At 51.6% G+C, this 16,880-nt stretch overlaps 1 protein-coding gene across 1 annotated transcript in view; it reads left to right on the top strand.

The window, feature by feature from the left end:
* The window catches only part of LOC120541093 (complement C3-like), a 38,799-nt gene extending 22,517 nt beyond the window's left edge, over window positions 1-16,282 (top strand). The window contains exons 22-41 of the mRNA XM_039772394.1: window positions 739-799; window positions 2,544-2,633; window positions 2,709-2,912; window positions 3,704-3,776; window positions 4,896-5,049; window positions 5,292-5,387; window positions 6,753-6,906; window positions 8,572-8,723; window positions 8,805-8,963; window positions 9,190-9,249; window positions 11,121-11,211; window positions 11,657-11,708; window positions 12,379-12,466; window positions 12,551-12,640; window positions 13,922-14,027; window positions 14,120-14,209; window positions 14,441-14,518; window positions 15,182-15,265; window positions 15,476-15,614; window positions 15,983-16,282. Coding sequence (XP_039628328.1) covers window positions 739-799; window positions 2,544-2,633; window positions 2,709-2,912; window positions 3,704-3,776; window positions 4,896-5,049; window positions 5,292-5,387; window positions 6,753-6,906; window positions 8,572-8,723; window positions 8,805-8,963; window positions 9,190-9,249; window positions 11,121-11,211; window positions 11,657-11,708; window positions 12,379-12,466; window positions 12,551-12,640; window positions 13,922-14,027; window positions 14,120-14,209; window positions 14,441-14,518; window positions 15,182-15,265; window positions 15,476-15,614; window positions 15,983-16,124 — 2,163 coding nt within the window. The 3' untranslated portion in view covers window positions 16,125-16,282. The remainder of the gene's footprint in view (window positions 1-738; window positions 800-2,543; window positions 2,634-2,708; window positions 2,913-3,703; window positions 3,777-4,895; window positions 5,050-5,291; window positions 5,388-6,752; window positions 6,907-8,571; window positions 8,724-8,804; window positions 8,964-9,189; window positions 9,250-11,120; window positions 11,212-11,656; window positions 11,709-12,378; window positions 12,467-12,550; window positions 12,641-13,921; window positions 14,028-14,119; window positions 14,210-14,440; window positions 14,519-15,181; window positions 15,266-15,475; window positions 15,615-15,982) is intronic.
* The last annotated feature ends 598 nt before the right edge of the window (window positions 16,283-16,880 follow it).

Consider the following 16,880-nt stretch of genomic DNA (forward strand, 5'->3'; position numbering starts at 1 on the left):
TGCTGTGTGACTCCTTCATCTGCTCCACTTTGTGTTATGGTGGCAACTCCAGACCCCAACTTGTCCAGAAAACCGCCACCTCCTGGAAGACACAGGAGACATTTCACGGAGACAGAGGCCACATGTGACTCACAGCCCAGGATACAAGAGCAAATGCAGATCAGTGACCGGGAGGTGACATCTTCACCTTAAAGGAGCACCCCACCCATAAATGGTGTGGGTTGTATGTTTCTTAGCCCATGTGATGGCCGAGAGAAACGTGAATCTCACCGTTTCTGTGGGGTCTCCAGTAGTGAGCAGCGCTGGACAGCAGCAAACAGCAACAAAAACGTCCATGGAAAAGTGTCACGTTCCTTTTGTCACATATGCCACACATCAAGTCATCGCAAAGGTTCAAAGTGTCATTGGGGTTGGGTCTTTAAAAGAAGCGTGGTGGGTGGAGCCAATGCAGTGGCGGAATTCACTTCCGCATTTTAGCAACTTGTCACCAGAATCGCGTCTGGTCTGTGACAGCGCACATGTCACGGTATTACATTATATATTATTAGATTATGTTGGAAATGTCCGTGTTGTTTATTTTTATGCTTCCATGAAGAGGATTGTGGATTTATCGTCCAAACCCCAGAAACCCAGCCAAAGACCAAAAGAGGGCTCGGCTCCTAGAGATGCCAGTTTAGGAATCTCCAATCCCACCTTCTCCATAAAACAAATGCTCTTTGTTGTGTTTTGTTTCTGTAGCCAGAGGGGGTGCAGAAGAGAGAGACCATCAAAAGCGTCGTGCTGGAGCCGTCTAAAGTAGGTGAGTGATGGAGGGGTGACCTCCTGGAGCTTCGCTGGAGTACAGAAGATCCTGTGGAGGGTGACACCATTGGGCGGGTCGAGTGACGGACAGACACACTGGCCCTTGGACTCCGTGAGAATCGGAATTAGAGGGGAGAGGAGCAGCGAGAGGGTGCCAACTCCACACAGACCCCAGAACTCGGTGGCAGCTCTGCTGACCCTCTGTGCCCCTCTGTGTTGGGTTTGGAGTCCTTTGGGATTTTAAGAAGTCTTTCTGTGTTTTTGGTTGTTTTGCTGCTGACGTCATCTGACTGCCATTTTGAGCAGCCTTGATGTTCACGACTAGAGCTGTGATTGGACGGGATTGGTTATTTTAAGTGGGCCGGTTGGCACTGGTATTCTGGACCCGTCCCCATCGTTAATGTATGTGTGTTGCTGTCACCTCAGAGCTCCTTATGTATAGCAATGACATGTAAATTGTGTACCTCAGCACACATTCGGACCTCCGAGGGGGTACAGTCATTGTTACCAGAGGTCCTCTGCCATTGCAGTCCTGCCTGTCCCACTGGACGGACTTGTCGATTATCCAGGGCTCAGGTTTTACCAAAGGTAACGAGCTCCGTAATCTTTACTGCCATGAGCGAGGGCCTCTGGTGATAATGGGCTCACCTCACCTCATCGTTACTAACGGCGTCGTCCCCGGCCAAGGCGGCGCGTGTGACATCGTGATTGTTACGCCGATCTGGGGGGCTCACATTAACACCTTCTGTCTTCTTTGCGCGGATCTCGCGACTCCGAATTTGGCTCCTGATTCTCCGGCCCCTCCGACTTTGGACGTCTCCATTATCTGCCGTTACTTTTGGGCCCATCTCTCCGCTCTTCTCTTGCTCTGATTCGAGCCCCACAGAGCTTTATGGTAGGTTGACTTGTGAACTGGAGAGCAGCAGCCAGTGAAGAAGGGGGGCCTCCTAAGGGGGGTGGGCCGCAGACCAGGGGTGCAGCCAGGAGCCAAGAAGGCCCACGGAGTGCAGTTACATTTGCGATCAATCACGCTGACTGCCCGGCTGCTTTTTGATTTAGGACGCTGTTGACGACGTTCATGTTGAAATGCGTCATCCTCAGACGCCATTTTGTTTTTAGAATCGGTGCCGTCGTCGTATGCAGTTGGCAGCGCAGGATTGCCAGGGAATGTGTGACGGCCTGAAGGTCGTTTGTGGTTCATTCAGCACTTCAGACTCTCGCGTCGTCCCCGTCAAAGATCTCGCGTTGCTTTCTGTTCCTTCAGCTTATGTCTGAGATCTTCACGTCTTTACGTCTTGTGCCCTGGCTTAGGTCACGTGACCCGTTGTGCTTTGTGGTTCTCCTGCTGCGTCTCTTGATTTACGATTCTGTCTCATTTGGCTCGATTTTCTATCACGTTGCGTCTCCGGACTCCATTCTACTTAAAACTGCTGCCGCCACCTGCTGTTGCTACTTGGTGAGCTTTGTCACTTGTGCCTTGTGATTCCAGTCCAGGTGACAATGAAGCCAGGGGGTGGTGGGCCAGCCTGGCATCGCCTACTCAGAAGTGAGGAGGGACGAGGCGGCCGGTTGGTAGTCTGAAGGCCTCTGGGTGACGGCTGGCAGGGAGCGACGGGCTGCTGGTACCACGGGGAGTGCAGACGCCATGCTGCTCCTCCTCCGTCTGGTTGGCGTTCTCGTCCCGACACTTGTCCCTAAAGTTTCATTGAATTTGATTTTGTGTTTTGCATTCTGCTTTCCAGCTGGGGGTGTCCAAAAGGAGACCATCGGTAAAATGATGCTGAAAGACATGGTCCCTGAATCGGAGGCGCACACCTACATCAGTGTGAAAGGTACAGCCGAGGCGAGGAGGCGGCGAGACGAGCGTTTTGTCGAATTCAACGCCTGAACTTGATTTTCTTAACCAGGTGAGCTTGTGGGAGAAACCATAGAGACCATACTGGGAAGTGGAAATCTCACCGACTTTATCAAATTACCCACTGGATGTGGAGAGCAGAACCTGGGCAAGCTGGCATCGGTCGTCATGGCGACACTGTACCTTGACAAAAGCAATCAGTGGCTTCAGTTTGGAATGGAGCGGCGGGCCGTGGCCATCAACTACATTCAGCAAGGTAAGACGGCCTTTCTGGTTACGTGGGCTTCTGCGAAAAGGCCGACCAGCAGAGAAGGGCGAACATCAGACCCGCGTAGAAAGGAAGACACGAATAAGCAAGATGGAGACGCAGAGGACTTGGCGAGGACAAGGAAAGGGCAAGAAAAAGCTGAAGGAAGGCACAGGTGGGTCTTGAGTTCAAAGGCCGTGTCCTCTGATGTCACAGACGTTGTTATCTAACAATAGTTCAGCGCATTGCATGTTGTGACTTGACATGTGGATCATGTGACACAACTAATGGGCGATGTTTTCATGGGTCTTGTTTGCTGCCCAGCACTTGTCATCTCCATGCTCTCCACCGTTGTCTCCTTTAAGCGAATTGAAATATCTCGTTGTTTGGATGTTTTGTCATTTCATTGATGACGTCACCTGAAGGCCATTTGGAGTTTGCTTCTCTTCACAAGTAACAGTGGCATTATGCACAACGTCACAACTGCCGAGCCTATGTAAGATGGCATCCCAGTATCATCTGCAGCCAGGGTTCTCGTGAAGGCCTTTCAGATGCCCAGAACCTGTGGCTCAGTCTGAAGTTCTGTCCTCCGACACGTCACATTGAACGCCCACCCGCCCGCCTGTGTCGCCGCCACACGCCGTTACCCGTTCTTATCCACTGCTTTTTGTTTAGCCCCTTTGGTTTGCTCACTTTGAATGTTTGTCACCTGCTCACAACACCCAGCTGGTCACATTTCGATGACTGGCCCTTCAGGGGTCCCGATGTCATTCATTTCTATTTTTTTCTTTTCCTTTCAGGTTACACAAGGCAGCTGACCTACCGCTCTGCTGGGGGCTATGCAGTGTATCCCAACCAACAGCCAAGCACCTGGTAAAGTGAAGAAGCAACTACCCATCTTACTATCTGTGCCCGCTTACTCAAGGGTGCTCGAGGGGGTCCAGATTTCTGAAATGGTTTGAGTCTGGGGGTCAAGTGGGCTGCCTTCATAGACAAACCTCAGCCTTAGAAGTGAGAAGAGCCAGGAATTCATTTAGGAGGAAAGAAAAAGTCAGAATTGTGACTACGATCAGGCAAATTTTATAAAATACACCGGGGGGCTCAAACCAGTAGTTGTCGACCACCCCGGCTACGCCTAGACATTCATAAATGCCATTCTTCCACAACGTGTTTAGAGATTAAGCATGAAAAGACAAAACGAGCTTCATGCCATCTGTGTGTGGTGAGGGTAACAGTTGAGTGACACTGGCGTCACCCTTAGTGACCTCGAGTCGGAGCGCCCATCATGCTTAACGATGGCAGTCAAGCTGAGGATGTCTGCGTACACGACGAGGAATTGCAGGTCAATGGCAGATCACATGACTCCCTCACGCCATCACAGTTGATGACTGTGCCCCCTGCCAGTGCCAGGATGGTGAGTTCAGCCGCCCTGCCTTTTTTTTCCACTCTCTCGTAGACCTCAAGACAGACACTTCCTGCCAAGGCCTACAATTTCAGAGCCGTCACTTTGATTTCATGGCTGAGTCTTTGGGGAGTCGCACTGCAGGCACACGCGAGGGTCCGCAGCTTTCTGTACTGATGTCAATAAAAAGCACTGCCAAAGTCACGTAGTGTGACACCAGCTTAGGAATGTCACTCAGGGTCACTGTTTAAAGCTCAGCACCTTACCCACAATGCCACAGCAGTCCTCCATAGATATTTTGGAGGGTCTCACGTTCATAAGCCATATGCAGCCAACCTTTTATCTGAACCAATGCTAGTCCTTCAACAGACCCCCGAGAGGCAGACTAGCGGGTTCACTCTGCACCACTGTGCCAACCTTGTGGACCTCCTCAGACTCTCGGGAGCCCCTGTGCCATGTAGGGAACACCAGCAGACGTGAAGACTCAAAAGGAGTCACCTGCGTGTAGCTTTAGCAGGGCCGGATGGCTGATATAGCGCCTTGCAGATGACTTTTGAACATCTCACTTCTTTTCTTCACTTCTTCAACAGGCTGACTGCCAGAGTGCCCAAAGTGTACTCTCAGGCCGGGACCCTGGTGCACATCGACCAGCAGACACTCTGTGACCCCATCAACTGGCTGATCATCAACAAGCAGCGAGCCGATGGCTCCTTCACCGAGTCTGCCCCCATTTTTGTGAGGAATGTAAGTCATCATGGCGTCGGCCTCATCTGCAGGGTGGCTGATACCACCTTTGGTGCCACTGGCCTCGCGGAGTTCCCAGGCTGAGGAGGGCCAACCACATCTTCCTGTGGAACCCCCAGGCCCTTCCAGGCGATCTAGGAAATAAAATTTCTGTGGTGGCCCCCTGGGTGTCTTTGCAAGTGTGGCACGTGGCTTGTGATGCTGTGAGCGCAGACTCACTTGGCCTTCTTCTCTCTGTCCAGGATGGAGGGTCCAGTTCTGAAGCTGACATGCAGCTCACCGCCTTCGTCCTCATTAACTTGGCTGAGACCGCCACAGTGTGCAGGGGATACATCCAGGTGAGCATCATAGTGGACATGTTGCTGAACCCATGGACCTCACGCACAAGGGGGGGTTCTCATCAGAGTGGGTGGTATGTGCAGCGTATCATGTAGGGAGAGGGTGGGATTGTCCAACAGAATGGCTTAGGGGTGTAAAAACACAACATGAGGATACGAGCTGTGAATAAAAGACCCGCACAGGCAGAAAGGGATGGTGGCTGCTGATGAAATCGAAATGGACGAAGACGAAGAATGATGATGATGATGATGATGATGTGCTGCTTGTTACTTGATGTTTTGTCTAAACAATCCCAATGTCCAGATGGCAACACATGAAAGGAAAGCCAAAACTCCAGGAAGTCAAATCCTTCACAGAAGAAACTTCTAGGGGGGCCCAGTGGTCTTCTGTAGCTGAAGAACACTAACCTTGGCCTGATGATCACCCAGCCCCTTCTGGCCATTGTCTAAGTCACGGAGTCGTCATCTCTTTCTCAGAGTGTCCTTTGATGAGAACTGTCACGGTGTCCTTCTCATTCACTTCTGCTCCACCACTTCATTTATGCAATACTGGACTGGAGACCACCTTCTAAGGAGGTCTTCATTCTCTCCACTGGCTTGGCCACATAGGTGCTTATTTGGAAAAGTCCCTGACTGGGAGGACAGGAAGTGAAGAGGGCAGGGACAGGGGTGTCAAGGCAAAGTGCCAATGTTCTGCTGAGTGGGCCTTCGCTGGCTGGAGAGGCAGTGGCATCTGGGGCTGCATTAGGAGGCCACTGGCATGAAGCTGCTGTCCTCTGAAGAGAATCCAAGTGACCCCTGAGTGCTCCTGGGGTGTCCATTTCAAGGCTCAGCAGAGAGGATGTCTCACCTGACCAGGGGGTGCAGGGGGATTTGGTAGCTTGGTAGGTGGGAGGAGGAGGAGGACGATGAAGGGAGGCAGGAGCAGAAGCCAATCATAGAGTCAGGACCCTGAGTGGTGCTCGCTTGACCCTCCCTCAAAGTCTTTTCCTATTGGCTACTGGACGTGGCGGCTGATGTGTGTCACATCTGCTTCAGAGCGCCCCCTTAGGGTCACAGCGGGCTGATTCATTTCTGGCTTTGCTTGACGTGCAGGTTTTCCAATATTGCTGCAAACAGATGGTGGTCTCCTCCGATGTGAAGAAGCTGTGCTGGGGTCTCCTCTGAGGGTTTTGTCTTCTGGTGCCTCCTCTTTAACTTGCTTGGGCAGGGTAGAAAATAAAACAGCTGGGGGCAATCAGGGGGACTGGTGCAAAGAAGAAAACTTTAGGTTTCTCAGAGGATGGCACTTGCTCTGACTAGGATGGCAGACCCCCCCCCAAATTACTGCATGTTTCATTTTATGATTCTGTCTTTTCTTTTTAGGACTTGGATCAGCGCATCGAACGGGCTGCCAGCTTCTTGGACAGGCATTACCTCGGCCTGAAGAACTCGTACACGGTAGCTCTGGCGTCATATGCCCTGGCACTGACTGGCAGAGGAGTGCAGGAGTCCTTCTTAATGATGTTTGCATCACCAGGTAGGTGCCAGGTGTAGCTGGTGTGCCAATTGGAGCTTTGATTAGTCGTAGGACTGAAGCACTAGAAGACTAGAAGAGGATTACGGACAATGGGTGTCTGCTTCTGCTAACTTAATTTGGTACCCCCAATAGTGCCAAGTCTGAACTGTGGGCACCAAAATTGGAAATCCACAGCTGTAGGAATGTGTGGCTCAAAGAACCTGCTAGGACTGGGAGACGGAAGGGCTGCAGTTGGCTGTTCTGAGCCCACTTTCCTCAGTGCAGAGTCACACTCGGAGTTAGGAGCAATGGGCACACACTGACCCTGGATGGGACGCCCGTCCACTCCAAGGCACAGCTACATTAAAGTGTTTGAGCCCCAAGCTGCACCCAAGGCCACCCTGATTGATCCCAAGCCAACTCGAGTCACTCCAAAGTCATCAGTGGCTTCTGTGTATTCAGGGCGCTGCTCACGTCTCCCAGCAGATGGCGATGCTGTGTAGAAAGTCAGTCAGCCTGGAACTTGTGGAGATCTTCAGAGATCTTCAGAGCAAACTCCACGTGGCTGTCAGAACTGAAAGGTCTCCACCTCATGATGTGTGACGTCTTCTGTAGACTCGTGGGGTCCCTAAGACGCTCTGAAGCCAGCAGTAGGTGGAAACCCCCACATATGATGTCCAAATATGCAAGATGTCAACCTCTTTGGGGGTCCCCTCTTTTTTCGACCTGAAAACTCCTCATTTTTAGGCCACTTTATTTTGTGTGGGAAATGACACCCTTATGGTAAAGTGTAAACCAGTAAGGGGTCTTCAGCTTAAATGAGCAGCAGTTGTGCAGGCCACACCAACGGACCCCCTAATGGGATATAAGGGGTCACAAAACGTAAAACAAAGACAGGGATCAGTCATACTGGCATGTGGAGTGTCGTTTGGTGCCTTTTTGAGGTTGCAGATCACCAGTATGGTCTTATTTCTGACATCTGATTCTTCAGCCCCCTAAGAACCACGTCTCGTCGGTCAAACCTAAGCATGTGGGGTGTCGTTTTAGATGCCGTCCAGGTCAGGGATTACGAACTGGAGGTTAGTTTTTTGATTTTTGACGCCTCACTCGCCCTCAATGGACGTGTCAGAAGGTGACAGATGACAACAGCTGATTCTGATCAACAGCATTTAGACTTTCAGCGTTCAGGGGGAGCCCACATTTGACCCTCTCAGGTGTCTGCCATCGTTCTTCTCCCTCATCGTTACGTTTGTTCTTACGCCAAGTCTGACTTTGTTTTCTTTGCAGTTTGTGCCCCCCGCCGCTCTCCCTTACCCGAGTTGACCCCAATGCCCAGTCTGTACTCCTTTGCTCAGGTCCTCGCTGGTGCTGCCCCACCTTTTCACCTGAAGGCCGAGGTCCCTCGTTGGTCGTGATGCTGACGTGTGATCTTGGACACCGTGCCACGTTGGCACACAAACGTGATATCGCTGAATCTTCATTTGCGTTTCTGATTTCGGTGTTGAGATTTCTTGTAATTGCCTCCCGTGGTGGTCCGCCATGCAGCAGTACGTTGACAGCTCTTCATCGTGTGTGATTTATTACCGTGTTATTCAGCCTGCATTTCCATTTCTGGACTCTATAATTGCAAAACGTTTTTCCATAAATGCGGCTCGATTAGCGACGTCTCCTCCTTCTCTGCTTTAGATAAAACTCACTGGACGGGAACATACCCCCTGGAGGCCACGGCTTTCGCCGCCCTGGCACTTTTAAAGGCCAAGCGGTACGAACCACTGAGGCCCATCATGAAGTGGCTGACAGAACAGCGCAGCTATGGTGGCGCCTATGGCTCCACTCAGGTAGGTGGCCCTCGGACCCTCGGCTGCCAGGCCCCTCTCTCAGACTTGTCGTTTTGCTGACACGTTGACTTGCCCTTTCAGACCACCGTTGCTGTGCTTCAGGCGTTGACTGAATTCCTGATTGAGGCCCCCGTCTATGAGGACATGAACCTGGACATTGAGCTGGATGTGTCAGGACGATCCAATCTGATCAGGTGGAAGTTCATCAAGTCCAACTCCATGCTTGCCAGATCAGAGAAGGTAAATTCCGAGTTCTGTTTGTCCTGGCGTGTGGCGTGGCCCAGAGAGTGACGTGAAGTTGTTTGAGGACATCCCCATGACGGGTCTCCTCTTCTACACAATCATGACAAATGAGCGCGAAGAGCTGAGTCACGGAGTGTCACCGCATTGCAGAGTCATCACGACACAGCAGTGCACTTGGTGACATCGGTCATTGATGGCCGGGCCTTCTCGTCTTTCCTTGCAGGTGCAGTTTGGGAAGGAAATCAGCGTGACGGCCAAAGGAAGTGGACAGGGAACGGTGACGGTGAGTGAGCGGCCATCAGCGTCTCACACAATTGTTGGGAGAGGGAAACCAGAATAGAAAACCCTGGCCACAAATGTATTAATTAAAGAACTTCATTAAAAAGATAAAGGAAGATAAAACACTTCTAATACAAATCAGAAACTCAAGTATGAAAATTCTAGAGGGTCAAAGTTCGACAAAATAGAAAAGTGAAAATGGATAAACAGGAATCTAGGAAGAATGAGGCGGGCGGAGAAAGTGAAGGAGATGAGGAGCGTAAGATCGGGGGGCCGATGGACTTTCAACGACCTTTTAGGTTTTAGTCGTAAAAGTCGAGAGTCGATGGGTCGTGCAGGCACTTTAAAGTACGACGGAGTCAGACGGCTTATCGTACATAGAGTGACCAGCCAAGGCCGAACGGGCAGTGCCAAGATCAAGTAAACCGAGGCGAGGACGCGAGAGAAGATGGAGGAAAAAAGCGAGAGTCGGTCAGCAGAAACGTTCAGGCGGCCAAAACCTAAGCGAAGGACAGCAAAGAATCCGTAAGCATGAGGGTTTCATTTAGTTTCGGTTTATCCACAAACGTGGACAGTCGCAGTAATAACGTCACGCGTCACACCCTCCTGGTCGCCCTGCCTGGCAACAGCCTGCCAACGGGGGGTTCAAACCAACGTGACATTCACCATAAAAATAAAATGCCGGATCAGCAAAAATATAACGTCTGCATCAGATGACCGTTACGTGTCTGGACCTCTGAAATACCCAAAATGACGAGGAGACGCTGACAGAGTAAAAAGAGACCCTGACATCGAGGGTCTCGGGCAGCTGCCTCTGATGACTTCCTGTTTGGGCCCAGAAGGAGTTAGCGGTCATCTTCTGGAGGTGGAAAAGGAAGAGACGTGAGATCAAAGTGTGTACCCCCTCTGTGAAAGTCACGCCAAGATAGCACGTATGACAACAGCCGGGCCAGAAATCCAAAATTCAGGAACGAATGAAGCCAAAGTGGGAGTCCAGGATAGCAAAAGACAAAAGGGTCCGAGACCGTGGAGACTTCAGGCAGACCCCAAAGGCAGCAGAATGCTAACCAATGCTACGCCACCCAAGGTCTTCAGAGCCCCCGATGCTGTCACTTGATGACATTACAGCTCTTCGGCACAGTTAGCTAATCTGGGGACGTAATTGCGTAATTAGTGATGTCATTAGCATACATGGAGGAAGACGACAGACTCAACAACCCTCAACTCCTCGCCATCATGACGTGTGGCCCAACTTTGGTGGGCATGGCTTCAGGAATGGTGTCCTGCGACGTTAATCGTGTCAGTGCTGTGCGTGTGTTCAGGTTTGTGGAGATGAAATCACACCCTGCCTCCATTGTTTGACCCACGCTGGCTTGCCTGTCACCTCCTCATTGTGTGCCACCACAGTGAGTGTCCAGTGACCCCCGAGCTCCCAGCATACAGTGACAGTGAAACAGAGCGAGAGCCTCCAGTGCGCCGTACCCGCGGCCCTGAGACCAGCAGGATGACACGACCTCCGTGAGGAAATGACGTCCTCGGTGGGCCCAACGGCCTCTCGTGGTCTCGTCACACTTATCTTTGTAGGCTGTTGCTGTGATTTTTGCCATTGGGTGCCCCCCATTACCACCATGTGGCCACCAGAAGTCTCAGCACCTGACGTAACCAACATCAGCCCTGGGGACTGAAACACAAGCCGCCGCTGCGAGTTGGCCGCCGTTCTTCCACGTCCCCAGGCCTTTGACGCTTTGGTTGCTGTTTCAGGAGGTGACGTTAAGTGAGATTTTGTCCCCACCCAGCCTGTTGTGTTGTCAGGACATTTGGTGAAGGCCAAACCAAAACTGCTCCGTGACCCAAAGCTCTTGTGTCCACTTGCAGGTGATGACCATCTACAATGCCCTGCCCGAGACCAACGCCACGGAGTGCCGGACGTTTGAGCTGAAGCTGCTTTTAGAGAGAAAGCCCGAGGGTGAGGATGAGGATGGTGCCAGCTGTCGTGATTTCCTGTCTTATTTCTTTTATGTCTCCGCCGCTTGCTTGTTATTTTCGAGTTTCGGGCTGCGCCATTTTGGACTGTTATCTTGGGCTCTTCACCGCCATTTTGAGGTTTGTATGGCCACAGCTGAGTGATTTTCTCAGCCATCCCTGCAAACGACGCCAGGTGAGTAGCAGACGTAGGACTGGAACCCACCAGCTAAAGACCACCTATTGAGGGTTATTCAGACTCCTTGTTGTCTCTGGTAGTGGTGGTCTTCATGTTTGACGTCACCCTGCAGCCCTCCGTTCCTCTTATGATCCTCTCCGTGTCGTCCTTCTTCTTCATGGTCGACCTTGGTGGTGGTGCGTTGCAAGGCGCTATATAAAGCAGGGTCTCATCGACTGATGACATGTTGTTGTCTTCTTCTCTTTTGCAGCAAAGCGACCCACAGGCGCAAGTGACACGTACCTGCTGACCATCGACATGCAGTAAGTAAAGCAGCGGCAGTGCTGAGGCAGGAGGGCCCGACGTTATGGTCGTTTTCTGGGGTGGTCACGCGGCCCCCTTGTCGTGTGGACTGCCATCTGGGGCTCAGCCTCAGTGTCCCCCACTAGAGGTGTGCTTTGTCTCCTCAAGCCTTTCCCCCCACTTCCATGAATCGTGGGTGCTGAGCTCCGGGGTCCCACCAGTGACAGCTCAGGCCTCTGGGCACAGGACTGATACGGCCATCCTGATCTGTGGCATTGCAGCCTACAGTGAGCGAGAGACGTGAGGCCTCAAAGGGCCTTCAGGGAACATCACATGACCATCGGCAAGCCGCCCACATGACGGTGGACCCCACGTGGTGGGAATACTGAGTGGCAAGTGGAGAGCCGCATGTTGATAACACAGGGTGACACATGGGCTCGGACGATGACTCTGCCATGAGACGCCATGTGTGGCGGGCTGCCACGGCCATAATCCAGCCGGGGGAGAGGACCTCGGGTGGGGGCACTACCATCCCTGGGACACTGGAGGGCAGCCCTCCTGGGTGTGTGGGGAGTTGGAGGTTGGCACAGTCCCGTTGGGGGCTGCCAGGGGGAGCAGCAGTGCCCTGTATTGGACGATGTTACCCTCTCATATGTTGTGCCATTAATGTGTGTGTTCTGCATCTGCCAGGTACCTCAGCACCAGGGAAGCCACAATGTCCATCCTGGATATCTCCATGCTGACCTGCTTCATGCCGGACACCACTGACCTGAAGCGGGTGAGCGTCGTTACCTGAACGAGAGGTTCAAAGAGCCCTCGGCTTTGTCACGAGTGAAGTTGACTTTGACGTTTCACTTGACAGCTGTCATCGGGCGTCGACAGATACATTCAGGACTACGAATTGGACAAGGCTCTGTCCGAAAAAGGCTCGCTCATCATCTACTTGAACAAGGTAACATGGCGGCCTGGCCTCGCCCTCCTGGTCTGCCTTCGTATTCAGCGTGTCGTTTATCTTTGCGCGATCACAGAGCATTCTCAGCGTTTCCAGTGGCCCGCGGCGCTCAGACTTCCTCTCGTGTCTTCCTGGTTGATGTCTGCTGGTCATCTTATGTCACTAGGAATTCTCGCTACTCGTGGGCTGCTCCTTCCATCCGGCCATTTACAAAAGTGACAAAGCCTACATGTTTCAATACAATGAGATTGTGGAGAGCTTCCACTCCAGAGCTCGGGGCTCCGAACGAAGGTCCATCCATCTTAATCGGCATCTGCCAGTCGTAACGCCGTCATCTGGACGGGCACCGCTCGGCACTTTTTCTGAGGGATTTCATGTGACGTGCCACCATAAATCCCACCGCACTATTATGGTGTTACCTGCAAGGGTTTGAGCTTCCTCACCATTCAGTGTGTCCCCATCACCCCTGGGTCAGGGCAGCTGGCACCGGTAAGTCACAAGTTGGCATTGCTTGTTAAGCTAGTGGGTCACGGCGAGTGGCCTAAGTGATCGACATCGACGCACGAATCACTTAGAGTCCCCATGGTGGGACAACAGCGAGCCCACGTGAGTTGAGAGCCACTGCCCTCACAGTATATCTGTTGTTTATTTCTTTTGTTTTACCTTCATAAAAAATGTTACAAATGAATAAAAAATAAAAATCTTTTCAGTTGTAAAATCACAGCTCATGACGCTGATCCATTAGTGGAAATCTTTCTATCTGAGGTTGTCTACCAGCAGTCACCATTGGAGGTTTAATAATGGAAAGTGAAGTAAACTCTCTGGTACCAGGTGGGCAGGTGGGCATGAATCGATGGCAGCAGATGCCTAGCATAGACACTGCATCCTCCTCTAAGTCAGGGTCACAGATCTGGTGCCCTCCTCATTCATTGTGCTTTGGGGGGCTTATCGAGGGCTTCTCCCTTCCATTCATTGTAGGCCTAAAATTAAGGAAGCTTCCTCCTCATTGATTGGAGGGTTCGTTCTGTCAACAGAATGGGACCACCGCCAGCAGCTCGTTTTAGAATGTGTTTTGGGGTGGTTCAAAATGCCCTCTGGTGACGCCTGTGCCCACAGGGCAGACAGTGTGGACAGCTGATGACCGATGCCTCTGTCTGTATGTCTGCCCGCCCACCTGCCCGTCTGTCTGTTCCTTTGTCTTCTGATTATTTACCTTTCCGTGTTTTGTTCTTCTTTTTAGAAAGCCCATCTTTGTCTTTGCTTTTTCTTTTCCTTTTTCAGGTTTCCAATCAGTCCCCAGACACCATCGCCTTTAAAATTCACAAGATGTGCGAGGTGGGCTACGTGCAGCCGGCTGCTGTGACCATCTACGAGTACAATGACTTGGGTGAGGCTCCTCTCTGGCCGGGCCGGCCGCTGCAGAAGCCCCCGACCCCCAGAGGGTCCCTGACCTGTCGATTTGCTTTGTTTTACCTTCAGAGAAGCGCTGCATGAAGTTCTACCACCCGAACAAGGAGAGCGGCCTCCTCAGCAGGCTGTGTGATAAGGACCTGTGCAGGTGTGCAGAAGGTACAGTAGGACCCTCGTTACCCCAAAGCCTCCACAGCAGAGCGAGCCCACCAGGGTTCAGGGTGGCCTTTCAGGAGTGGTCATTAGGGAGGTGACGTCCTGCCCTGTTCCTGGTCCTGCCGATGCACTTTGTGGCACACTGCTCCAGGGGTTTGGGTCTGCCTCACAGACCAAGGGGTCTTTTGGATCCTCGGGGTCCTTCAGTGCTGCTTGTTTTATTTGTGCTTTCAGAAAATTGTGCGCGGCTCATCGAAAAGAAAACTCGAGAAGAGCGCCTGGACGCTGCCTGTGAGTCGGGAGTCGACTTCGGTAAGCACGGACCACCGGCCGTCGCCCTCTGTTTTGAAGTTCTCTTCATCTTCTTTAGGATTTTTTTTTCTTTGGGCCTCATGATGATGAATTTTTTTTCTGTTTGTGGTTGTTGAAATGACTTCGCATCTTTCCCGAAGTCACTTTGTGTCCCTAAGAATGTCCCCCTTTGCGGTGGTGTTCCTACAATGTCACTATCACAGTGCTACATGGAAATGCATCACCACTGTGATGACACAAAGGACAGCGCCAAGCACATCCCGCTTATCCGAGATGGCGGATTCAAACCGTGGAGGCTTTAGCGCGTCTTCTTGGTGCTCTGGTGATCCTCACTAAGGCTCGTGTAGTTGGGGGGCTTCCATTGGAAAGCACACAGGGCGGGGCTGACTGACCGAGGCATGGAGATGCGTCCCGTCGCTCATCACCGCCACTTAAGTGTGACTCCTCCCCATAGGCCGGAGCTCCGCCCTGATCTCGGAATGAGCCTGTGAGCTGATAGGCATTGTGCAAGAAGGGGTGGAGTCAGCTGCCCTCATTAGGAAAGGAAGACTAGCAGCAGTGCCTCCTCTCGCCATGGGGTGGCATTGCGTGATCCTCTGATGCCCACGCGTGACGACTGCCATGCTCTAACGATTGCCGACTTCTTCTTATCCCTTTCTGCAGTGTACAGAGCCACGGTTCTGGACTCCGTTGAACATTCGCCGTACGTGTACAACACGCTGCAAGTGGAGCAAGTCATCAAACCAGGTAGCCTCCATCTTCTAACCTTTCACCTGGCTTTGTGTTTGAAATCATTGAATGTCATCTGCTCAGCCTGCAAAAATGTCCCAAATGTCATCGTTTTTCACTGCAGGCTAAGGTAGCCAATCGAAATAAATGGGGGTTGTGGTGAAAATGTCGTGTCTGGGACCCCTAAAAGTGTTATCAGAATCGAGTGAATAAACCTTCTCCTTTCAGGAACTGACCAGACCCCCGGGGACGCCCCCAGAATCTTCCTCTCTCACAGCAGCTGCCAGGGCTCGGTGGCACTCGGGAGAAATCAACAGTATCTGATCATGGGGAAATCGAGCGACCTGTGGCCAGTGGAGAAGCAGCAGTAAGTGGGCCTCCTTCAGGTTAAAGCGCACAGGGGGGTCCGCTTTGAAAATGGCTGGAACTCCCAAAAAGCGATTTGCATCCCCTTGTTACCTTCCCTAAATCGACACGGATTCGCTGCTTTACAGTACTCGGTAACGCTCTCGGTCCTGTTTGATGAGGTTTAGGGTTTTTGCTTTCACGTTTGGACCCTCGGCCCCTTGACTTCCCAGCACGACATTTTGTTTCATTTGTCAAAGACGCTTCACTTTACAGCACAGCATCAGCAGTGTGGTAGAGTCATTCATACCACCAAATAACTTCAGCTTATCCTTCACCCGAATGGCGTAGTCGGCGTGACCCCGGGTGACTTTTCTTCTTTTCTTCCAGGATGAAGTACGTTCTCGGCGGAGGGACCTGGCTTGAGAGGTGGCCATCAGGTGGGGAATGCCACAGCTCCAAGTACAAGCGACTCTGCGACGACCTCCGGTTTTTCAGTGAAAACATATTTGAGTTTGGCTGCCCCAATTAGCAGCCAGAAGGATTTCTGCGCCCCCTGAGGGTCTTCTCCTGTGTGTCCGTTTTCTTGTCATTTTCTTTTTTTCCTCTTGACGTCTCATCAAAATGTGGACCACTTAATGTTGTCATCATGATGGCTTCTCGTTGAAATAAAGGAACCCCTGGCCACGAGTCTGTCTGATTTCACTGAATCACACGTGTGAGCAGGGGTGCAAGGGGGGCGATCATCACTCAGTGACCACAGCTTTGTCATGTAAATGTCAAATGTCAATTACAATGTATGTTTGTGTCGCCCAGCCTTGACTCTCTAAGAAGACAAAACTCCCAAAAAAACTAATAAGGAAACCTCAGGAAAGGCACTTCAAAGAGAGACCCCCTTTCCAGGGTAGGTTGGGCATGCAGAGGGTGTCAAAATGAAGGGGGTGTCATTACAATTAAACACAATGCACAGACCACCAGAACACAAGTCATCCTCAATACAATATGAAAATAAAAATATTAAAAGTACAGAGCAGAATTCAACAGGAGATGACATCCCATAATATAATTTAATTTGTTCAGAGTCCTGGAGACCTCGGCCATCAAGCCGCCTCCCCTATTGGCCATTCCACAGCTGACTCAGCGCTGGGTCAGCCAATCTGATGAAAGGACCCCTCAATACCTGATGATTCCTGTGCTCCTCCATCACAGGTGACTTTACCTTAGGCTGGCAGGACAAATTGGCAGGTGGGCCGTGGCACCAAGTGGCATATATGAGTACAGAGAAGAG

This window comes from Polypterus senegalus, chromosome 12, assembly GCF_016835505.1.
Source record: "Polypterus senegalus isolate Bchr_013 chromosome 12, ASM1683550v1, whole genome shotgun sequence".
Lineage (NCBI taxonomy): Eukaryota > Metazoa > Chordata > Cladistia > Polypteriformes > Polypteridae > Polypterus > Polypterus senegalus.